Genomic DNA, 20,583 nt, shown 5'->3' on the forward strand with positions numbered 1-20,583 from the left:
GCCAGTGTGGTATCATCCCAACAAAATAGACCAGAAAAAGAAACCAATGTTAAATAAGTCACACCTACTTCTATTTTAGTAGCTATAGTAACAGAGCCTTTCAAGTCCGAATCTGCTTTCCCCTCCTTCCGTTTATATTTCTGTCAACCAGGGAGGGGCTTGTTTATCACGTTTTTTCAGGTTACTTTCTTGGCCTCAGCTAAAGCCCCTCTTATCTAATCATTGCCTTTGTGGTGGTTCTTTCTCTGTCCTTCAAGACCACTTCCTCTGCCTTCAACAGATGGCATTGCAATCAATGCCCCAGTCTTTTTGGACAATACAAACATAGATCTTGCATATTTTGATCCCCCCCCCCCAAGGAATGCTGCTGTACGCTTCCATGAATAGATGCCATTTCTCTTGATGGAATGGACAAAAGAAAATGTCACACATACCCCACTGCTTACTATGCATCCTCAATTCTCCTTTGGAGGGTTCTCCATTTTTCCACAACAGATCTGAAGATGCACAAAGTTTACCAGAAGGAAGATAGGAAGAGACATTTATGTGTTCTGGGTTATTGGTATGACATTGTATTGCCTTGTTAGAAATGGGAGGATAAATGTCAACATTTGCAGAAGACAATTTTGAAAACATTTTTAGGATAAAACTTGCCTTTAGTTGATCATTCATTTACAATACTCCACAGACAATTCAAACTACTAATAACGTTTACTGACTGTTAGGAATACACAGAAGAAAACAAGACAAATTTTATAGGCATGGAAATAATATTTAGCCCACTTCAATAATTCAGAGGGATACCTTTGTTACTAAGAAAATTATTTGGTCCTAAGAAAACAATCTTTGTTTTTATTATTCAATAGGATAAACGCCCCCTCTCCCCATGATGACTGTCTGCAAATCTTTGTCACTTCACTTTTTTGTAAGTATCTTTATTTTTATTGCACCTGGCTATAGACCAGAGATTTTAGTCATTGTAAACACAGAAATCACATTGAACAGCTTGTAATTAAACTAAACATAAACAAAACAGGTTGGCACTGCCAAGAGCAAGAAAGGATTAATATGCTGTTACCAGAGCAACATTTTCCTTCCAGCGCAGAGTACTTTGGTTATGAATGAACACAATTCTAAGTACCAATGCAAAAAATGGGAGAAAATTTACATACAAAAAGTAAAGTACAGCTTCAAACACTGATTGAGAAGAAACCATCTGTAGAATGACAAAAGCACTGAGAAGTGGAATTCAATCGGAAAAATAATGACCTAATATTTCTCTGACATCTTTGCATCTGTATGGCATATAGAAAATTCAGCTGAGTTCAGTTTCTACTAATCTATATTTGACATAGTGGTTAAGGCAGCAGGTAGGAGACCGTGAGTTCTAGTTCTCCTTAGGTATGAAATCACCTGTATAATCTTTAACCAGCTCCCCCTTTAGCTCTAGGAAGAAGGAAAGGGCTAACCATTGCTGAAATCTTGCCAAGAAACTACAGGCACTTATCCAGTCAATCACTAGAAACTGACACTGACATAAAGACAAACAAAATAATAAATGCAATAAAATTTTATTTTCCATTTCATTATCAGATGATTGATTTCACAGACAGGTTGTCCTCAACTTATGACTCCAATTGAGCCCAAAATTTCTGTTGCTAAGTGAGACATTTGTTAAGTGAGTTTTGACCCATTTACGACCTTTCTTACCACAGCTGTTAAGTGAAACACTGCAGTCGTTAAATTAGTAACACTGCAACCATCATAAATATGAGTCACTTGCCAAGCATCAGAATGTTGATCAGGTGATCATGAGGATGATCATGAGAAAAATGGTTATAAGCCACTTTTTTCAGTACCATTGTAACTTTGGTCACTAAATGAACTATTGTAAATCGAGGACTATCTTTATTGGAGAAAAAAGGAATCATATTCAACAATGTTCTGTGAATAGAATAACAAATGTGGGTCCTTGATGCTCTCTGAATTTCGTGATTTTCTTGCAGACATTTCATTACCCAACTTGGGTATCTATTGGAATAACAAAACTTTTTCTACTTAGAGGGATGGGATTTACTTTATGGGTGGCATGCCTATTTAATATTTAATAAAAAAATAGATTGGGCTTTTAAATCTCATATTTTAAGAATTTCTTTACTTAGGATTTGGAGAAAATATTATAAAAGTGATTTTAAAGTACAATTATGGGCTATACCTTGGCATGAGATAGAAGGAATAAAAAGAGGGGTTAAAATGGATATGGTGTCTTATAGACAGTTACTTAAATGGGAGGGACAAAACTGGCAATTAAAATCACGGGAAGAGTTAGCACAAGAAAATTTTACTTATTCTTGGTTCCAATATAGGCAACTATTAGATAGATGGAAGATGGCTTGTAAGGTGGGTTTTCTTAGAGAAGATGAAAATCTTATTAAGCAACTGAAGGATCAAAGACAAACCCACATTAAGAGAATTTATGGGGTTTTAGTTGAATTTGACTCAGAAACGGAACTAATTAAAGATTGTATGATTAGATGGGCGCAGAATTTTGGTGAGCCAGTTTTATTGGACACCTGGGAAACTATTTGGGTGAGAAATGTCAAATTTACTCAAGCACAGAATTTAAGGGAGAATTTTTATAAAATGTTTTATAGATGGCACCTTGATCCACAAAAAATGTCTTATATGTACCCTGACGTGCAACCCAAATGCTGGAGATGTGGTTATAAGGAGGCTTCCTATTATCATATTTGGTGGTCATGCAGAGAGATAAAAGCATTTTGGATCAAAATATGGTGGAATATCCAGAGAATTTTTAGAAGGAGGGTAAAATGTACTCCGCAATTATTTTTGTTAGGTATTGTTACAGATTGTGATACAAAGGAGGTTGTATTGATGTTAAATTTGATCACAGCCGCGAGGCTGTTAGTTGGACAATATTGGAAGAAGGAATCTTTGCCTACATTGCAGGAATGGTTTTTTAAAGTAGCTTATCTGGCGGAAATGGCAAAGAGTTCGGCTTTCTTAAAGCAACAAACGCAAGAGAAGTTTTTTGCTGTTTGGGATAAATGGATAAAATTTATACAATTTAGATTGGGTATACAAAAATATTATATAGTTTTTTCATAAGTTTTATTTTCATATATATTATAGATAATTTTTTTTATATATAAATATAAAGTTTTTAATTTAATTTTTATTTTTATTTTTTAAGCCTATATTCTGCTCTGGGAAGCTCAGGGGGGGGGGAAGGGAGGGTTTTTTTTTTTTTTTTTTGGGAGGGCTGGGGGATGGGGTTTTTTTTTTTTTTATTTAATATATGTATTGTTTAGTTTTATTTTTCTGTATATGTTGCCTTTTGTTTTGTATTATTTTTCCTTTTTTGTAAAATTTATAAAACTTTCAATAAAAAAAAAAAAAAACTTTTTCTGAGTCTGTTATTTTTTCACGACAGTAAATGCATCAGAATAGCTATGTTGTTAATAACTTTCTCCTCCACTCATACCTATGTTATTCCTATCTGTATTAACTTCCTTAGAAGAAATTACCTTTATAACTTTCAGTAACAACTTGAAATAGCTCAATATTTTAGATAATATGGGAGAAACAAACTCTTTGAAATGAATACTGAATTCTTTTAATCTATGGGTGTCAAATGAATACTGACATAGATAGGCACTAATACTGATATAGATAGGCACTTGCTAAATGTGCAAATTATTAAAAGTATGTATGAAGCAGATGGTATAAATATAAGCTATATTTTTCTGCTTTCAAGGTATGAGTACTTTGTTGATTTTGAATTTTCTTTAAATCTAAAGATTTTGCTGTCTTGATGGTTCTTTCTTCATTCTTCATCTTCTGAAATGCATTTAGTCTGCAAGAAAACAGCCACACTCAGAAAGCAGCAAGGACCCCTCATTTCAACTCTGAGGTACAAAAATTCTCCTCTATCAGAGTATTCTAAAATTAATCTACAGCTCTTTATTATTGATTTCTAAATTCTTCATATTTGCTGACAACTTGATAAGTGTTATTTGGGTTGGAGACAAGGTAAAATTATTTTCCATATTAGGGATCATGAGGTCGTTTCTTCAGGCGTCCCCTGGCTGTGTTTCATCTGACAAAAAGCAGTTTCAAAAGAACACATGTGTAAAAAAATTTCTGCCAGGGACATGTTTTGGCAGTGTTTCATGTGAACAAGCCAAAATTTAGCTGGAGAAACTATCTAATGGCCAGGCGACTGCCAGCATTCATTATTCCCAAATTTTGTCCAAATTTCCTCTCTGTCCTAATTATAAGCTAACTTCTTAAACTATAAGCAAATTGTTCCTAAATACTTAAGCATTGAAATGCATCATTAATCACAAAGTTGCTTGGTTCTCTCATAAATCCCATTTACTTCAATATGATTTATGAGCCTTACACTGAGATCACTGCTCACTTGCAAAATAATTTGGAAAACATTATTTCCTCTATTGAACTTCTATGCAGAAATTCTTCACCCTGTAAAACTGAACCATTGTTAAAAAAATTAGTTAAAAATAAGTTAAAAAAAATACTTCAACACTAGATTGTGGTTCCAAATAATCTATCTTTTGAACAGCTGAGCTTTCATTTTTATTTCCATCACATGTTATTGAGATTCCTTCTCTATGATACAAAAGCATTTCTTTTTCTTTCTGCAATCTAGTATACAGGACTACATCTCCCATAAGCCCTAGTCAACATTGGTGTCTCTTGATCTTTATCAAGAGACACCAAAGTCTTTCACGAAGCATGGTTCTAAGCTGTTGATTTTCTTGGTTCAGAAAATAAATGAATAGTATGTCAACTTCTAAAATGAGCCTGGCTGAAGCCATCTTTGTTGTTTTAAGTTGCCACATAGGTTGTGGGGGAAGCAGGAAAGAAAACGAAAGTATGCTAAACTAAACATGGAGCGGTCCTGTGGGAACCAAGGTCAATCCCACAGGTGCTGGAAGGAGATGCAAAGACGAGTCAGAGCTCCCAATCTAAAAAAGTCCCACAAGTTAAGTTATGGAACATTTTCTATTTCCAGCTATTAGCTTGCCATGGTTTGTCATGCCAAATACACCATTTGCCTTAATCCAGAAAGCCATTTATTTTAAATAAACCCTTCTGCAATGTAATTTTTTCAAAATAGCACTTAGCAATAGCGCTTAGACTTATATACCACTTCATAGTGCTTCACAGCATTCTCTAATCAATTTACAGAGTCAGCATATTGTTCCTAAAAATCTGGGTCTTCATTTTACCGATCTTGGAAGAATAGAAGGCTGCATCAACCTTGAGACGATTAGGATCGAATTCCAGGCTGTGAGCAGAGTTAGCCTGCAATACTGCATTCTAGCCACTGTGCCACCAGGGCTCATATGCACTTTTGGCTAGGGCCGCCTTAAACTGGTCCACTTGATTTGCAATGCTCATAATCTCCCAGTCAACATGGATTGTTTTTATGGTTTATGTTGATTAACATGGTGAATAGCCATGTTATTGCTATGGATATTTATTGGTTTGAAGTGACTGATTTCTCTAGTAGTAATCTAATGACTGAAAACTGCTTGCACTCAACATCTGGTATTGTACAATAAATAAATATAGAAATATACAGGACTGCATTATAAAGGGTTGAAGACTTACCTCCATTATTATGCTGAAGACTGGATTCTATATCAAGGGAAATTTGTCATCTAGACTGCAGTTAAGGAACTAACATACCATTGAGGTAACTGGGATTTAGCAAATATTTTTTCCAGCAGTTATAATTAGAAATATTAATTAAATTTCCAGTCAGGCATTTTAAATAAATGTTTAAAACTGAATATAAGTTAAAGGTCTCATGGATAGAAAAAATTTCCAATGCAGTAACAGGTAATATGAAGAAAAGAGAACTGTGACATTAGGTCTTTCAAAACTATTTATCTAATAAAAAGTGAGCATTGTGAGCAGACACTGTTCAAAGTAATCTTAAAACTAGGGTTCAATATTCTGGCTTTAAGAAAAAAGTCGCTGTGTTCTCCATTTCCATAGCAACCTCACATATTGCCTCAGTTCTTGGCTTCACTTAAAGAAACTCTTTGGTATCTTAAAGGACCTAACAGAGGTAAACTCCATTTTACAAACATCTGTTATTCAACTTCCTTGTCTTGCCCTACCTGCATATTTCCTAGCAAATTTATGTGTTCCCTTTCCTTCCCTCTCTCTTCTGAGATTATTAATAGTCAATTAATAATTGGTAAGGCCACACTTGGAATACTGCATCCAGTTTTGGTCACCACGATGTAAAAAAGATGTTGAGACTCTAAAAAGAGTACAGAGAAGAGCAACAAGATGATTAAGGGACTGAAGGCCAAAGCATATAAGGAAAGGCTGCTGGAATTGGGTATATCTACTTTAATGAAGAGAAGGACGAGGGGGGAAATGGTAGCAGTATTCCAATATCTCAGGGGCTGCCACAAAGAAGAGGGAGTCAAGCTATTCTCCAAAGCATCTGAAGGCAGGACAAGAAGCAACGGATGGAAACTGATCAAGGAGAGAAGCAACCTAGAACTAAGGAGAAACTTCCTGACAGTTAGAACAATTAACCAGTGGAACAGCCTGCCTCCAGAAGCAGTGAATGCTCCAACACTGGAAGTTTTTAAGAAGAGACTGGACAGCCATTTGTCTGAAATGGTATATGTCTGAGCAGGAGGTTGGACTAGATGACCTCCAAGGTCCCTTCCAACATCATCATCATCATCATTATTATTATTATTATATTAATTCAAATACTGGGAAAAAGCAACAAAATGTTCAATCTGAAAGCAGTAGCTCTGACTGAAGTCAAAATAAAAAATATGCATTCAAACATGGGATGACTAGAATGAATAAGAGTTAGCATTTATATGGAGTTTTTGACATGTACATATTCCAACTGGTAAAATGATCAAGTATTGATTCTGCCCTGTGAGTCAGGAGAAGTAGAAACTACAGAACATGTTCTTCTTTACTGCTCCTTTCGTAGAGACATCCAGATTAAGACTACCTCTGATTATATCCTAATAGCCCAGATTTGGCCTATGCCCAGATGCTGCTTATAGGTAAAGTACCCCTTGTTACAGTGCATGTTGCTAGGTTTTGTGGAGTAGCACAGAAGATCTATTGAATATTCTTGTACCAATATACTGCAATACATACTTTGCAATTATAATTCATTTAAGTTTAGATATTACTTTATTGATATTAATAGTTTGATACCTTTGTTTCTTGTGATTTAAGATGTTATTGTAATTAATATAATTTTAGCGTTTACATTATAATTTAATAAAGGTTGTATCCTGGATCTCACTAATAGATGTTAGCTAAGTTGTTTTTCCTGAATCTGACTTACAAATGCTAGCTAAGTTGTTTTATAAATATGTTTTAACTCTGTCTTAAATTTTATTTTGTTTATTATTGTACTGGTCTTTGACTGCAATAAATTGAAATAAGTGGATGATTTCTCTCAATTATTCAAAGGAATAACACAAGAACAAATTTGCAAAGGATCTTGAAAGTCTTCTAGTCAAAACTCTTGCTCAAGCTGGAAATCCTACACCACTTCAGACAAATGGTTGTCCAATCTCTTCTCAAAAATCTCCAATGTTAGAGTATCCATAACTTCTGGAGGCAAGTTATTCCCCTGATTGAATTGTTTTAATTGTCAGGAAATTTCTCCTTAGTTCTAGGTTGATTCTCTCTTTAATTAATTTCCATCAATTGTTTCTTGTCCTGCCTCTGGACAACAGAAAGGGAAGAAGAAAGTCTCTGACAATTACTGAAGGAGGATTCAGGGGCAGCTAAATCCAATAGAAGAAACTTCCTCAATGGTTCCTTATAAGCTCCCATACACATTTTCCTCTTTTGGAAATATGTATACTACTGTACCTGCCCTATGGCCCTAAACTATTCTGATATCTTCAGAAAGATAAGGCAAAACTCTGGGACCAGCTATGTATCTAACTAGACATAAACACTGCAAGGGATTACTTACTGCTAGAACAAATATTTATATCAAAATTTCTTTTATTGGATGGTGTAAGCCCACAGAATACCTAGATATTTAAGGGTTCATGCTATGTCTTTTTTATTTAATCTGATGTGCAATATAGAAAGAGCAATAAAAGTTTACATTTAAAAATGCCTCTTAAAACACAAATGTTAAAACTTGAGTCTGAAGAGGAAAGCACCCATTTTCTAAGAATGGTTAATTATGAATCCCATGAAGAAACTTAAAAAATAGAATTTTACTGACTCAAAAAACAGAAAAATCATGGACATGCTGGTTTTTGTACTGTTTTGCATCTCAAAACTTTTGTTTTTAAAAAAGAAGATTGCTTTGCAAATATTTTTCTGAAACATTTACTATAAAAAGATTATTTTAAAAATTTGAAAGAGTTTTCTTTAGCCAAATTGTGAGTTATATTTCAAAAATTAAGCTTCTGTCATCCCCTTTCACTTCCAAATTCTGGAACCAATAGTTCTCCTGAATCTCAACAATGTTAAGCTAAGGCTGACACCAAATAACAGAAGCAAATGAGACAACTGAGTCTGTCCAGAAAGTCATTCTGGGCCCTACAGTGCTTAAAGTCAAGTTATACAGGTAATTCTTGAGTTATTACCATAATTGAGGCTGGAATTACACTTGTAAATTGTGGTCTTTAAGCAGGTCACCATGTGGCCAGATCTAACTTTATGACAAATTTGTGGTTGATGTTAAGTGAACTGGGTGGTTGCTAAAGTAATACTGTTGTCATTCAATGAATCCATTGTTCCCAATAAATGTTTTTTGGCAGAAACTGAAAGTAACACTGGAAAGTGGCAGAAAACATTGAAAATTGTGATCACATGACCATGAGATGCTGCAAATGTAAAGCGATCCAATTGCCAAATGCCAACACATGACTGCAGCCATTGTAACTTCAAAATTGGGTCAAAGTACCTTTTGAATGGTCTCTAATTGACCGGTTATAAGTTGGATGCCACCTGTTTTCCGTCATCTATAACTTTATTTTTAAAATTTTGGTAAGTTATTGGGCCAGCTTGGGTTTATGTGACACCAGTTACTGAACCCCATTCTATATTAGCTTGCTAGGCAGATGCAATATACAACTGGGAAATGAGAAAACTTTTGTCAGCTATAAGAAACATCTTAGATCACCAGATCCTAAGACTCTCGCTAAATAAAAGCTTGCTGTCAGAGAGCATCTGTTCATTTGAGACACCTTTGATGTCCTAGGACAGGGGTAGCCAACGTGGCTCTTTTATAACTCATGGACTTCAACTCCCAAAATTCCTGAGCCAGCTTGGCTGACTCAGGAATTCTGGGAATTGAAGTCTATGAATCATAAAAGAGCCAAGGTTGCCTACCCCTACCCTACTCTAAACCAAATCAAAAGAAGAGAAAAGTAACAAGTTTGCAAAGAATATGCAGCAGTTGAGAGTGATGCTGGGTTCGGAAAATCATGAAAACAATAGAAAAACACATCAAACAAAGCAAGTATGTAGGAAGTGGTTACAGCTGCATTTAATCTCACCTTTGCCCCTGATGAAAGAGAATTACTTCATTTTTTGGGCCATAATTCAGGTTAACTAAATAGTCTTAGGTACGTGCCATTGTCAAGCTCCATTCTTGTTGTCTTTTCAGACTGCCAACATACTGCCAAAATACCGCCTGGCCATTAATAGTGATAAGTCATAGTAGAGAATACTAAAAAAAATACAGATGAAATGTAAACTGCCATCATTTGTCCTTCCAGCAATTAGCATTAAACAGGTATACTGCCTTGGACTGTGGGAGTGTCATAAAGGCAGTGATAAATTAGCCATCATTATCTAAGCAAATTAGAACCCATACTTCTGGAAATTTCCTTCTTATCCTTTAAAATGCAGGCTTTGTATTGAAAACAGTTATCTTTTAAAATGCAGGCTTTGTATTGAAAACAGTTGTTTAAAGTTGATAGTTGATTTTGACTTTGGGGTTTGAGGATTAGATTTGAAGTGATTGAAGAAATATTGTGGATGTTAGCTATATTTATTTACAGGTTTTTATATGTTAAACTAAAATATATGAATAGTATTTGAATATTGGTTGTTAATATTTTAAAGGTAGATATTGATATTTACTTAAATTTAGAGAGAGGATATTTTATTTTATAATTGTCTCAGTACTGAAATAAATCAGAGATCTTTTTTTGTATAATTTGTTTTATGTACTTTGTTTTGGTTATTTTTTAATTTTTCCTTTCCCCCCATTATGTTAGTTTGTGTTTTATTGCTTTTGTGAAAGTTGATAGTTGAATTGCTGAAAAGGAGAAAAACAACAACAAACTACTTCAGTGACCAGAAAACATTTTGGCACCCAAGGCCGAATTTACAATAGTTTGTTTGTTTCAGACACAGTGAATAATTTCAGCCACAACATTGCACAATGTTTGCATTCCTTCATCAAGTTACACAAGTTTGAAACACAGCGAGGGGCAAAGAAAATATAGAACTCAAATATCATTTGCTACTTTTATTCCCCATCACAAATCAGTAAATATTTTATTTGTATATGTGTTACCAGATCTTTTTTCTTCTGGGTTTCAGAAAAGAAAATGTAAAATGATTCCTCTTAAATTGTCTAAGGCAAGAGGCACCCTTGCTAGAGATTGTGGTCATGGACATCTGATGCAGATAGTCCTCTACTTATGACACAATTGAGCCCAGAATTTATGTTGCTAGGTGAGAAATTTGTTAAGTGAGTTTTATCCCATTTTATGATTTTTCTTGCCACATTTGTTAAGTGAATGGCTGCAGTTGTTAAATTAGTAACATGGTTGTTAAGTGAATCTGGCTTCCCCATTGACTTTGCTTGTCAGAAGGTCACAAAAAATGATTACATGACCCTGGGACACTGCAACTGTCATAAATATGAACCAGTTGTCAAGCATCCAAATGTAAATCACGTGACATGGAGATGTGCATCTGAATTTTGATCACATGAGCACGGGGATGTTACAAATGTCATAAGTATGAAAAATGGTCATAAATCACTTTTTTCAGTGCCACTGTAACTTTGAACGTTCAACTAAATGAATTGTGGTAGGTCAAGGGCTTCCTGTATATCAGGAAGGCAAAGGGGCTCTAGGCTGCAGGAGGATAATACAGCTGCTGGCAGACAGTATTCCTTTTATGTGTGTTTTTAGCTCAAACTGGCCCAGTTTGTATGTTAGATTGTGTTGGATGCATAGTCTGAAATTTACATAGAATTGTAAGCCGAAATAAAACTTTTAAATGGTGCACTATGGATATCTAGCATCTGATAAATTGTCAAAGATGTATAAAGCTGTTTCAAATGTTTGTTGGAAATGTAATTGTAAAAAAAGTACTTTTTATCACATTTGGTGGGCTTATGATAAAAACAAAAAGAAATTCATGCTTTAATTCAGAAGATTTTTAACACAAATATAAAACTGAAATCAGAAGTTTTTCTTTTACGACTATTGGACAAAGAGCTTAAAAAAAGAACTTTGATATTATATACAGATAGTCCTCGAATTACAAGTGTAATGGAATCTGCCCATTCCACTCGTAACTCGAAAACTCGTGGGAGTGAATCTCGTACCTTGAATGAGATCACTCCCTTTCTTGTTAAGATGCATGTGGCTTGTTAAGTGAACATGAGGTATTTCAGGGTGGGGAAGGCCATGGAGGGCCTAGTGATGGAACAGGCCCCCAAGGCCTTCCCGATCCACTAAGATACCTCATGCTTCCTTCTCCCTTCCTGCCGCGTTGGACTCACCTTGAAAAGATCCTCTCTGCCATGGTTCCTGTTGCCGCCCGGATCTGAGGCCGGGAGCTGCTTCCGCTGCCCTCTGGTGGCCTGATCCGGGTGCTGGAGGCCTTCTCCAGGCTGCTGCTGCCTGGAAACAGGCTGCCGGAGAGCAGCAGAAGCGTCCCCCGGCTCAGATCTGGGTGGCAGCGGCGTGGAAAAGGCATCTGGCACCCTGATTGAGCCGCTGGACGGCTGCAGAAGCATCCCCGGCTTCAGTTCCATTCTCTGTTGCAGAGAACAGAGGCCTAAAATACCACGAGATTACACAAGATTAGTAGCGTGAGATCTCGTCCCACTGATCTAGCATGATCTTGCATTACTTTAGGCCTCCATTCTCTGTCAATGCACCAAAGGCCTGGAGCAGCCAAGAAAGAGAAGGATCTCAATCTTCGGAAGGTGAGTACTGAGGGCCTGGTGCCTAGGGGGACCCAGGGTGGGGGTGGGGAGGGAATAACCAGAGTGAATGTTGCAGTGCCACTGCGGTCACTCGTAAGGGCGAATGACTGCCGTGGTGCTGCAATATTGGTAATTTCAGGAGTTGCTCGTAAGCATTAGGGGCACTTATAGCGTAACTTTGAATGAGTGTTAAGTAATGCTCATAACTCGGGGATTACCTGTACAGTATGTTGATTGCAGTGAGAATTCTATATGGAATTCTAAAATGGAAAGATATGTCAATTCGCACAATGGAAGAATGGATGGAAAACTGATGGAGCTGGTAGAAATGGTAAAATAAATTGTTTTAAGAAAACATGTATCTCATTTTGTTCTATTTGGTAAACATTTCTGGACTTTATGCTTGAAAAAAATGAATCTTTGATTTTGGATTAAATTAGTCTGTTGTTATAGAAATGGCTAGCATTTACTGAATATGTAAATTAAAAACTTGAGGTTGCAACTGTATTTTGTATTTTACTGCACTGAAAAAGTTGGAGGTCATTGCTTTTTTACTTTCCCTTTTACCTTGCATTCCCTTCCCTTTTCTTTTCTCTCCCATATTCCCCTTTTATCTTTGTTTTTATTTGTATTTTATATTATAATAATTTTCAATTAAAAAGATAGTACAGAAGGACTTTAGTACTGCATCTTTTAGGATGTTGTTTCAACTTTCCTAGTTGAGTTAAAGATCTTGGATTTCTCTTCCAGTCACCCATTTAAATAATAACCATGATCCTTCTTAGCTTTTTCAAGATTAGCAAAAGCTGGTAGGTCCTACCAAAACATCTCACTATACAAGACCAAAACTGCATCACACAGAAAGCCAACAAGAAAGCAGGAAGGCTTTGCAGCATACACTTAACATAAGGCCAGGATTCATTTTTACCAATGGACATTTCCAAACTCAGCTTCAACTTAGAAGCACAGGAAAGTCATTTCACTAGTGAAGAGTTTGTACTTCAAATGCCCTTTCATGGGCAGCTGCATACTGAAGTGTAAGCATGAGAACCATCGAAGAGGAAGGGATCTGAGAAGATAGCCAATCTCCCGGATCAGTCCTGGATCAACTAAAGTTTCTATGATAAATGACCATCCAGCTCTGTCTAAAGATCTCTAATGAATGAAAAGTCATTATTGATTGACAGCTCATTTAGTCAAGAAGTTCCTCCTGATGTCTAAGCTTGAAGTCCATTACTTGCAACTAAATTTAACCAATAAGATACTGCCCTCTGGGATAATAAATCATAAGAATTTTCTTTCTGAGTTGCAATGAGGATACAATATATCTTTTTTTTTTTAATAAAAACAGTCCTCTGGCAAATGCAGAATGCTGGAGAGGCATCCTATTGCTTATTAAACCTTTAGTCTTAATTGGAGCTCGGTCCTAAAATATCTTGTTGTTGCTTTTTGTATCCATCGTCTGAGGAGACCACCTTACAGTATAAAACAAGATGGAGGACATACAGTTTAGAGACTTTAATGCATTGACTTCTTGTTGCAATAGCATTGCTTTTGGCACAAGGAATCATGTAAACTTTAATTCTCCTAACTGGTTAAGCGCACAGAAGGAACTCTGACACAGCGAAGAACAATATTTCCCAAACTCCCTGTAGTCCATCTTACAATAGCTACATTTCTACCAGATGCTTTTGAGGAAAGGAAAGTAGATGAAAGGACAGGATTTTTCACCAGAGACTGGCCATGTGATGATCAACTCAATCATCTAAAAATGAATAAAAATTACTTTAAAAACTGACTGAAAATCCACACGATTAACAAACATTGTAATGTTCTCATATTATACCCCAGATTTCAGGCACGAATTTTGCAATCTTGACAGATTTTGACCCTCATGGGAGATTGCCATATGCTCATAATCTCTGAGATACTTGTTGATCTGAGATTTATGATAAAAAAGCTTTTAATATGTGATCTCAGCCAAATGCACCTAAGGCCTTAGTTTTGCCTTCTATGTCCCACCCTCAGTCCATAAATTTAACATCATTTTAATTTTAAGAATATTTTAACTGCCTGTTTATTTTTACCTGACAAACAGATAGAACTACATAGTAATTGGCTTGTTGTTTGGATCTTCAGCTGCAAATCGGCTTAAATTATCTCACAAGTTTTCAGCCTTTTTATATTTGGGGGCTTCCCCAAATATAAGTTCCCAATGCCTGAAAAGATTGTTGGCCCCAACTTAACAGTTCAAGGAATAAAGAGGCCATGTTTCCCTTCCAAAGATTTTATAAATGCAACATTATATTACATTAATAATAATGATGATGATGGTGATGATAATGATGATGATGATGGAAGGTCATCTAGTTCAACCCCCTGCTCAGGCAGGAAACTAAATCTAAATCTGATTCAGCTCAGGAACGGTTCTTAATTTTACTATTTCAATCCAAAGTTTCAGATTTACAGTCAAAAATTGTAAATAAAGACATGGAAATAAGTCTCCCTTGAGTCAAGTTTTACTCTTGGTGATTACATGGACCCAAGTTAATTTTTGGGAACAACATGGACAGGGTTACAATTATTTTTTGAGGAATGTTTTTTAATCTGCCCCTCTGGCCTACAATCCTGAGAATTCTTCACATTCTTCCAACCGAGCATTAACCAAACCTGACTTCGCCTTTCAAGTTCGGCCAAATTTGCTTAGATGCTGCCACTGATTTCAGTCAGACATAAAACTGTGTTTTTCAACCTTGGAAACCTTAAGATCCCATGCTGGCTGGAGAATTCTGGGAGTCGAAGTCCACAACTCAAAATTGCCAGGGTTGAGAAACACTGACATAGAGCAGCTGATTAAACATAGTACCCCTTAAATATGGTCAGAATCATCCCACCATGATTATGCATTGTACAAAAGTTTCCACATTTTTTTGGATACTTGAAATCACCATCATTCCACCAGTAGCAGCATTAAAAAGTTGGATAATGCTCTGTGGGTTACTATGGGTGGCAAAGTACTGAGCTCCTAAGCTGCATGACATTGCAAACAGCTGCTGTGCTGATCACAGCGCAACTCTGTCAGGTTAATATCTGCAACTAATGGTTCCATCTTTGCAGAACATATTAGCAATAGCTTAATGGTGACTCAGCTGCCTTTTAACTTTATTATCTTGGTCATTTTCATTCAATATCAGGAAAGTCATAGAACAATTTCTTCTTACTAGTGAAAATATATTTTTAACAATCTGAACATTTTTAACATATGATGCTAGAGAAAATGGCACTAGCACATTTACTCTGAAAAAAAACCTGTTAACTCTAAGCTCTACAAAAATCTGTAACACCCCGAGAACTGAAGATTACACTGGATGCCTGGAGATTAAGAAAATTGTTTGTCAAAACTTGACATTTTGAGGCATTTTCTGCATTTTTGGGCAACTTCAACAGCCTCTAGTAATTTAGGATAGTGAATGTAATAAAAGCAATAAAAAAAATTTTTAAAAGCAAAGCTGTCAAATTCATACAATTTTATGGATGCATTTGCATGTTTGCATTTTTTTACATATTTATTATATTTAAGAGTGAGGCTATTGTTTAGTTACAGCAGCTTTGAAATTTGAGTTCTTTATATGTCCAGTTCAAAAGACTGCCTAGGGGTAAGGGATAAAGATGAATGTGATACATACAGGTTGGAAACAGCTTTGATTTTAACAACTGGATTTATTTCCAAAATTAGAACCCAACAAATGTTTATTCTTCTTCCCAGCAAAAGCTAATTTAGTCTAAAGTCTACTTTGCATCTGATAAGATCCAATTTGCACATCTGGAGTCCCTTCTTCATTTAATCTAAGAAAGCAATATATTATAGACATACTGACATACTATAAACATGTCTTAAATGTTAGTCACTTTCCCCCTTCCCATGAAATTCCTGGATTTTAGCTATTTTGTCTGAAGGAGAAACTTCGGAAAGCTGAAAGCCTGAACTAAGCTCTAAACTCTTTCCCAAAGTTGTTGATTTTAATTTCTTAAATAACAAAAAAGATTAAATCCAGAAGGAGTAATAGTAACTATAGAATTTAGTTATATAAGGTGATTCTTGGTGATGACAACATGGAAAACTCTTATTTTAAAACCTCACAAGCCCACCTTGTGGATTCTAAAAGGCTTTCTTTAAAATATGTGCCTATATTCAACAACAGAAGGCAAAGAGAGCAAAATACCGTGCCTTATCTTTACTCTGCAAGATCAGCATGTAAAATGATGTGTCATTAAACCAGTGTTTCTCAACCCTGGCCACTTTCAGAGAGGTGGACTTCAACTCCCAGAATTCCCCAGCCAAAGCTGCAGTCCACCTTTCTTAAAGAAGCAAAGTTTGAGACTACACTATTGGTCTTTCTGTCTGCTAATAATACTTCTGTCTGATTCTAGGCAAGAGTCTTGTAACTAAATTTTATATTTGTATGTTCTTCTCCTGAGCATTCCACATAGCTAAATATTTCATTATAAAATTTATTAAACTCATGAGTGCTGGCAGGAGATTCAGGTTTCTTCTGCATCTACTTTCTATAATAGTAGATCAGGAAGAATTAAAACAACAACATCTGTTTCAGTCAAGATGTCCAAAAGCAGCTTTGTTTTTCTTGCTGATGTGCTCTTGAAAAATCCATTCCCTGTCCCAGTGATGAGTTATTACTATCACAGGGACATCATGGCAGCTTTATAATTGGATCCAACTTTACTCCAGATTTAAAACAGCTGAGATTTTTTATTTTTGAAAACTTGCTAATATATTATTCCATGAGCTATTTCCCAAGCTTATGTTCTCCAGTTTCCTCTATAAAGTACATTAGGTAATCTGCTTTATAGAGGACATTGGCTGGAGTAATCTGTAAAGAGAACAGAAAGCAATTTTAGGATATTATGGCTTATTCTATAGACTGCTTTTAATGATGTCTTCAAATATTTTCATACAAGTATAAGCATTTCATTTATATCAGGGGCATCGTTTTCATATTTTTTGTTCTTTGAGCAATATACTAGATACTTCTCTTCCCAAAACAGTGACTTGATTTAAGATAACATTAATTGAAATGCAATTAAAAGCAATAGATCGCTGCCTACACGTTTGGGATTCAGTAATCCACTGAATATCTGAAATGTCTTGATACAATACCATGAGATATGGAGGGAATAAATTACCCTCTCACTCAAAACCCAGGATGACCAATTCATATACACATTTGATGCTCTAACTTGGTGGTGGTGAACCTATGGCACAGGTGCCAGAGGTGGCACTCAGAGCCCTCTCTGTGGGCACGCACGCCGTCGCCCCAGTCCTAGCTGGGTTTTATAAAACCTTTTCGCTTTATGCCTCCGCCACCTGTGCAAAAAAAGAAGGTTCAATCAATCAGTCAATTTCAACTTCTCGCGGGGGAAAAAAAGATCTTGTAAAGTTGTAATTGATTGATTGAACTTTTTAGTCCCACCCAGTCTACCATTACCACCGCAGCCACGCCCAGCCAATGGGCCACACCCAGCCAATGGGCCACACCCACCCAGCACCCAACGATGCATAAGTGGGTTTTGGGTTGCAGTTTGGGCACTCGGTCTCTAAAAGGTTCTTTTAGAGACCGAGTGCTTTTAGTTTTAGCATAATAGACACCATGCTCCTCAAAGCACTACATTGTGGAGCCTTCTTCTAAACAGCCCTTCTTAAAATTATTTTATGCAGTTTAATTTGCATATGTTAGTATATAATACTAAGTACTGAGTGAGGCTTGCCTTTCAAATATTCTATTTGTTTTTTTATCCTGTTTTCAAGATTACTTATTTCCTTTGTTAGAAAATATTTGATGCATAGACACCACCAATTAAGAATTGTTTTACGATAAGTTTCAGTGCTTTTCCTCCTCCAGTTTTCTTCCCCACCACAGCCATTATTAAGCTTCCAGTGCTGAAAATAAAATAATGCATGTGATAAAACAGGGGTGGCCAAATTAGCAACTCAGCAATAGCGTAGACTTAATGTTGAAATTTCTTATGTTAAGTACCGCAAACATTGTAATATCACTTTTTCAAAAGCATTCAAACTCACGTGTCATTGTAGAAAAAGAACTGTTCGAAGATGCCATAGCCAACGTAAACAGCAACAACCAAAGAGCCATTCCTCTGGATTCTACAATTGCAGAAAAAGATAATAACACCAATCTTATTATATTTACAAGAGAGAAACACCATTTCACTTCTCTGCTGCTTTAGTGGTTAACTGGGTAGAATAAAGCCAAGGATCTATGAAGGGACTAAATTATAACAAATGTTATGGCCTTATAAAGTTTTATTACATACTGAAACTGTGTAAGACACAATAAATCATGAGGCTGTTCAGCTGTCTTGTGAATGGAAGACATTCCAGAGCATGCGTTCATTTCTACCAATACAATTATCATAAACAAAAAAAATCTAGGGGTTCCTAATGTGGGTGTTCAAATGTTTTGCTACCAAGTCCTCTTATCTCTCTCTACAGGAAAAACATTTTACTAAACTAGTGCCATGCAGAAAAAAATGTCCTTTTTTATCAATTCTCATATGCAAGAAAATTTGTGTTACCATTTTTTAAACAGAGAATTTGGACTGTCTTCTTCTGCTGTTATTGTACTTATTGGATGAAAAGACAGTCAATGGATTATTCTGTCTTCCACTGGATAATCATATCTCTGGGGGGAGGGTTCCTATAGTTTCAAGAAATCCCAAGGAAAAACCCTCTGAAGAATTTTATCCCACTGGATTTTTTTTCAAAAGGGGAAGAACAGGAAGCCAGGTATGTTTTAGTGTAATTGAAGGATATGCAGCTTCTCCATGAAGAGAAAGTGTGCGCTATGATTCAATTGCTGGAAGTAACGTCACAAGCAGAGTGTTTTGACCTTGTATTGGGGAAAGAGATGTATGCCCCAAATCAAAGCTTTCATACCTTTTGGTAGGTTTAAAAAGGGATGAACAGATAGCTTAGCTATGGAGCTTTAAATTCAATAGGAAGGACAAAAAAAATTAAGAAGAAAAGAAGCAGAAACAGTAAAGCACTATTATCTTTTATCATGCATAGACTAGCCTGAATTAGGAGAACTCTGAGCTGCAGATCATCCTACTTAGCAAGCATAGCCCTACCTATGTAGTGTAGGGACCCCCCTTTGGACAACAGCTCAAACTTCTCCTATGCAACCACCAAACAGCTGGAAATCTAGAATAAGTTGTCTCAACAAATCTGGAGGATTCCAGGTTCTGGAAACTTGAATTGATCTTTTCCAAATATAAATATAACAATTATGATCTAGAAAAGCTGCCTGATTTCTGCAAAATAGGGGCTTAAATCTCTCCTTCTGAATTCAATATTGCTTGGGTATGTCAACTTCACTGTAAGCAGGGGATTCCCCTGGCGCAAGGCTTTAAAAGCAAAAAGGCAAGCAATTACTGTACTAGACTGGCCAAGAAAGTCAGGGCTCAAGATATTATAAATTATGGAGAATTTTTGTGGTTTCCATGTTTAGCATTATCAGATTGTCAAGAGAAGCTTGATAATTATTCCATTTTAATGGTTTCCTAAGAAAGTCTATTGTTCTGTCCTGTATTTATGCATTCTTTTCAAACTACCTCATGTTAAGCCAGACAATACCGAGAAGATAAAAAACAAAGTGTGATGTTTCTTTCTATGCAAAAGGGATCACAGAGAGATTTCCACACCATAGGGCTGGCTTTGAAGGACTCCTCCCAAAACTATGTGCCACTTGGAAAGGATTAAAACTCTCCACAAATCTCTGCTGTTACAAATGGACTCACGGGTTTCCCCTCCAAGTTGGGATACAAACCAACTGGCTGAACTGATGGCAAGTGCCAGCAATAAAAGAGTTATTTTGTATTTAGGAACCTGATACACGTAGATAACTCTTGGCTTTCCTTTAAATATTGTTAGAATTCCATTTTGCACAATTTTAAAGTAAGTATCAGAGCTTGAAAATTTAATAATGTAAGAGCCAAACCATGCTTTCTTTGTCTCTCCTTCCTAACCATGTCCCAGATTGCCACCTTGTCTTTCTTTGAAAGCAAGCATTCCAGAAAATGGACAAAAAAAAAAAAGAATCCTGTGGAATAACTTCAATGATTTAAGGATAGAAGCAGCCGAAAGTCACATCGTCATCTAAGCATTAAAGACCCACCATGGATGATCCGGGTGAGACCCCTTTTGTTCCTCTCCACACCCCTGCTGTTTTTGCCTGTAGAAGCTGTTTGTGCTATTATTTCCCCGTCTGGAGAAAGTGGCTTTAGTAATTGTGGGA

At 36.1% G+C, this 20,583-nt stretch overlaps 1 protein-coding gene across 13 annotated transcripts in view; it reads right to left on the reverse strand.

Annotated features, from left to right (window-relative positions):
* The window catches only part of GHR (growth hormone receptor), a 137,906-nt gene that overhangs the window by 53,987 nt on the left and 63,336 nt on the right, over positions 1 to 20,583 (reverse strand). For all 13 annotated transcript variants that reach the window (XM_039366364.1, XM_039366366.1, XM_039366367.1 and 10 more), the window contains one exon: positions 18,351 to 18,431. In XM_039366364.1, the coding sequence (XP_039222298.1) occupies positions 18,351 to 18,420 (70 nt within the window). In that variant the 5' untranslated portion in view covers positions 18,421 to 18,431. The remainder of the gene's footprint in view (positions 1 to 18,350; positions 18,432 to 20,583) is intronic.

Source organism: Crotalus tigris, unplaced genomic scaffold (genome assembly GCF_016545835.1).
Source record: "Crotalus tigris isolate CLP2741 ecotype Arizona unplaced genomic scaffold, ASM1654583v1 scf7180000020265.513298, whole genome shotgun sequence".
In the NCBI taxonomy this organism is placed as follows: domain Eukaryota; kingdom Metazoa; phylum Chordata; class Lepidosauria; order Squamata; family Viperidae; genus Crotalus; species Crotalus tigris.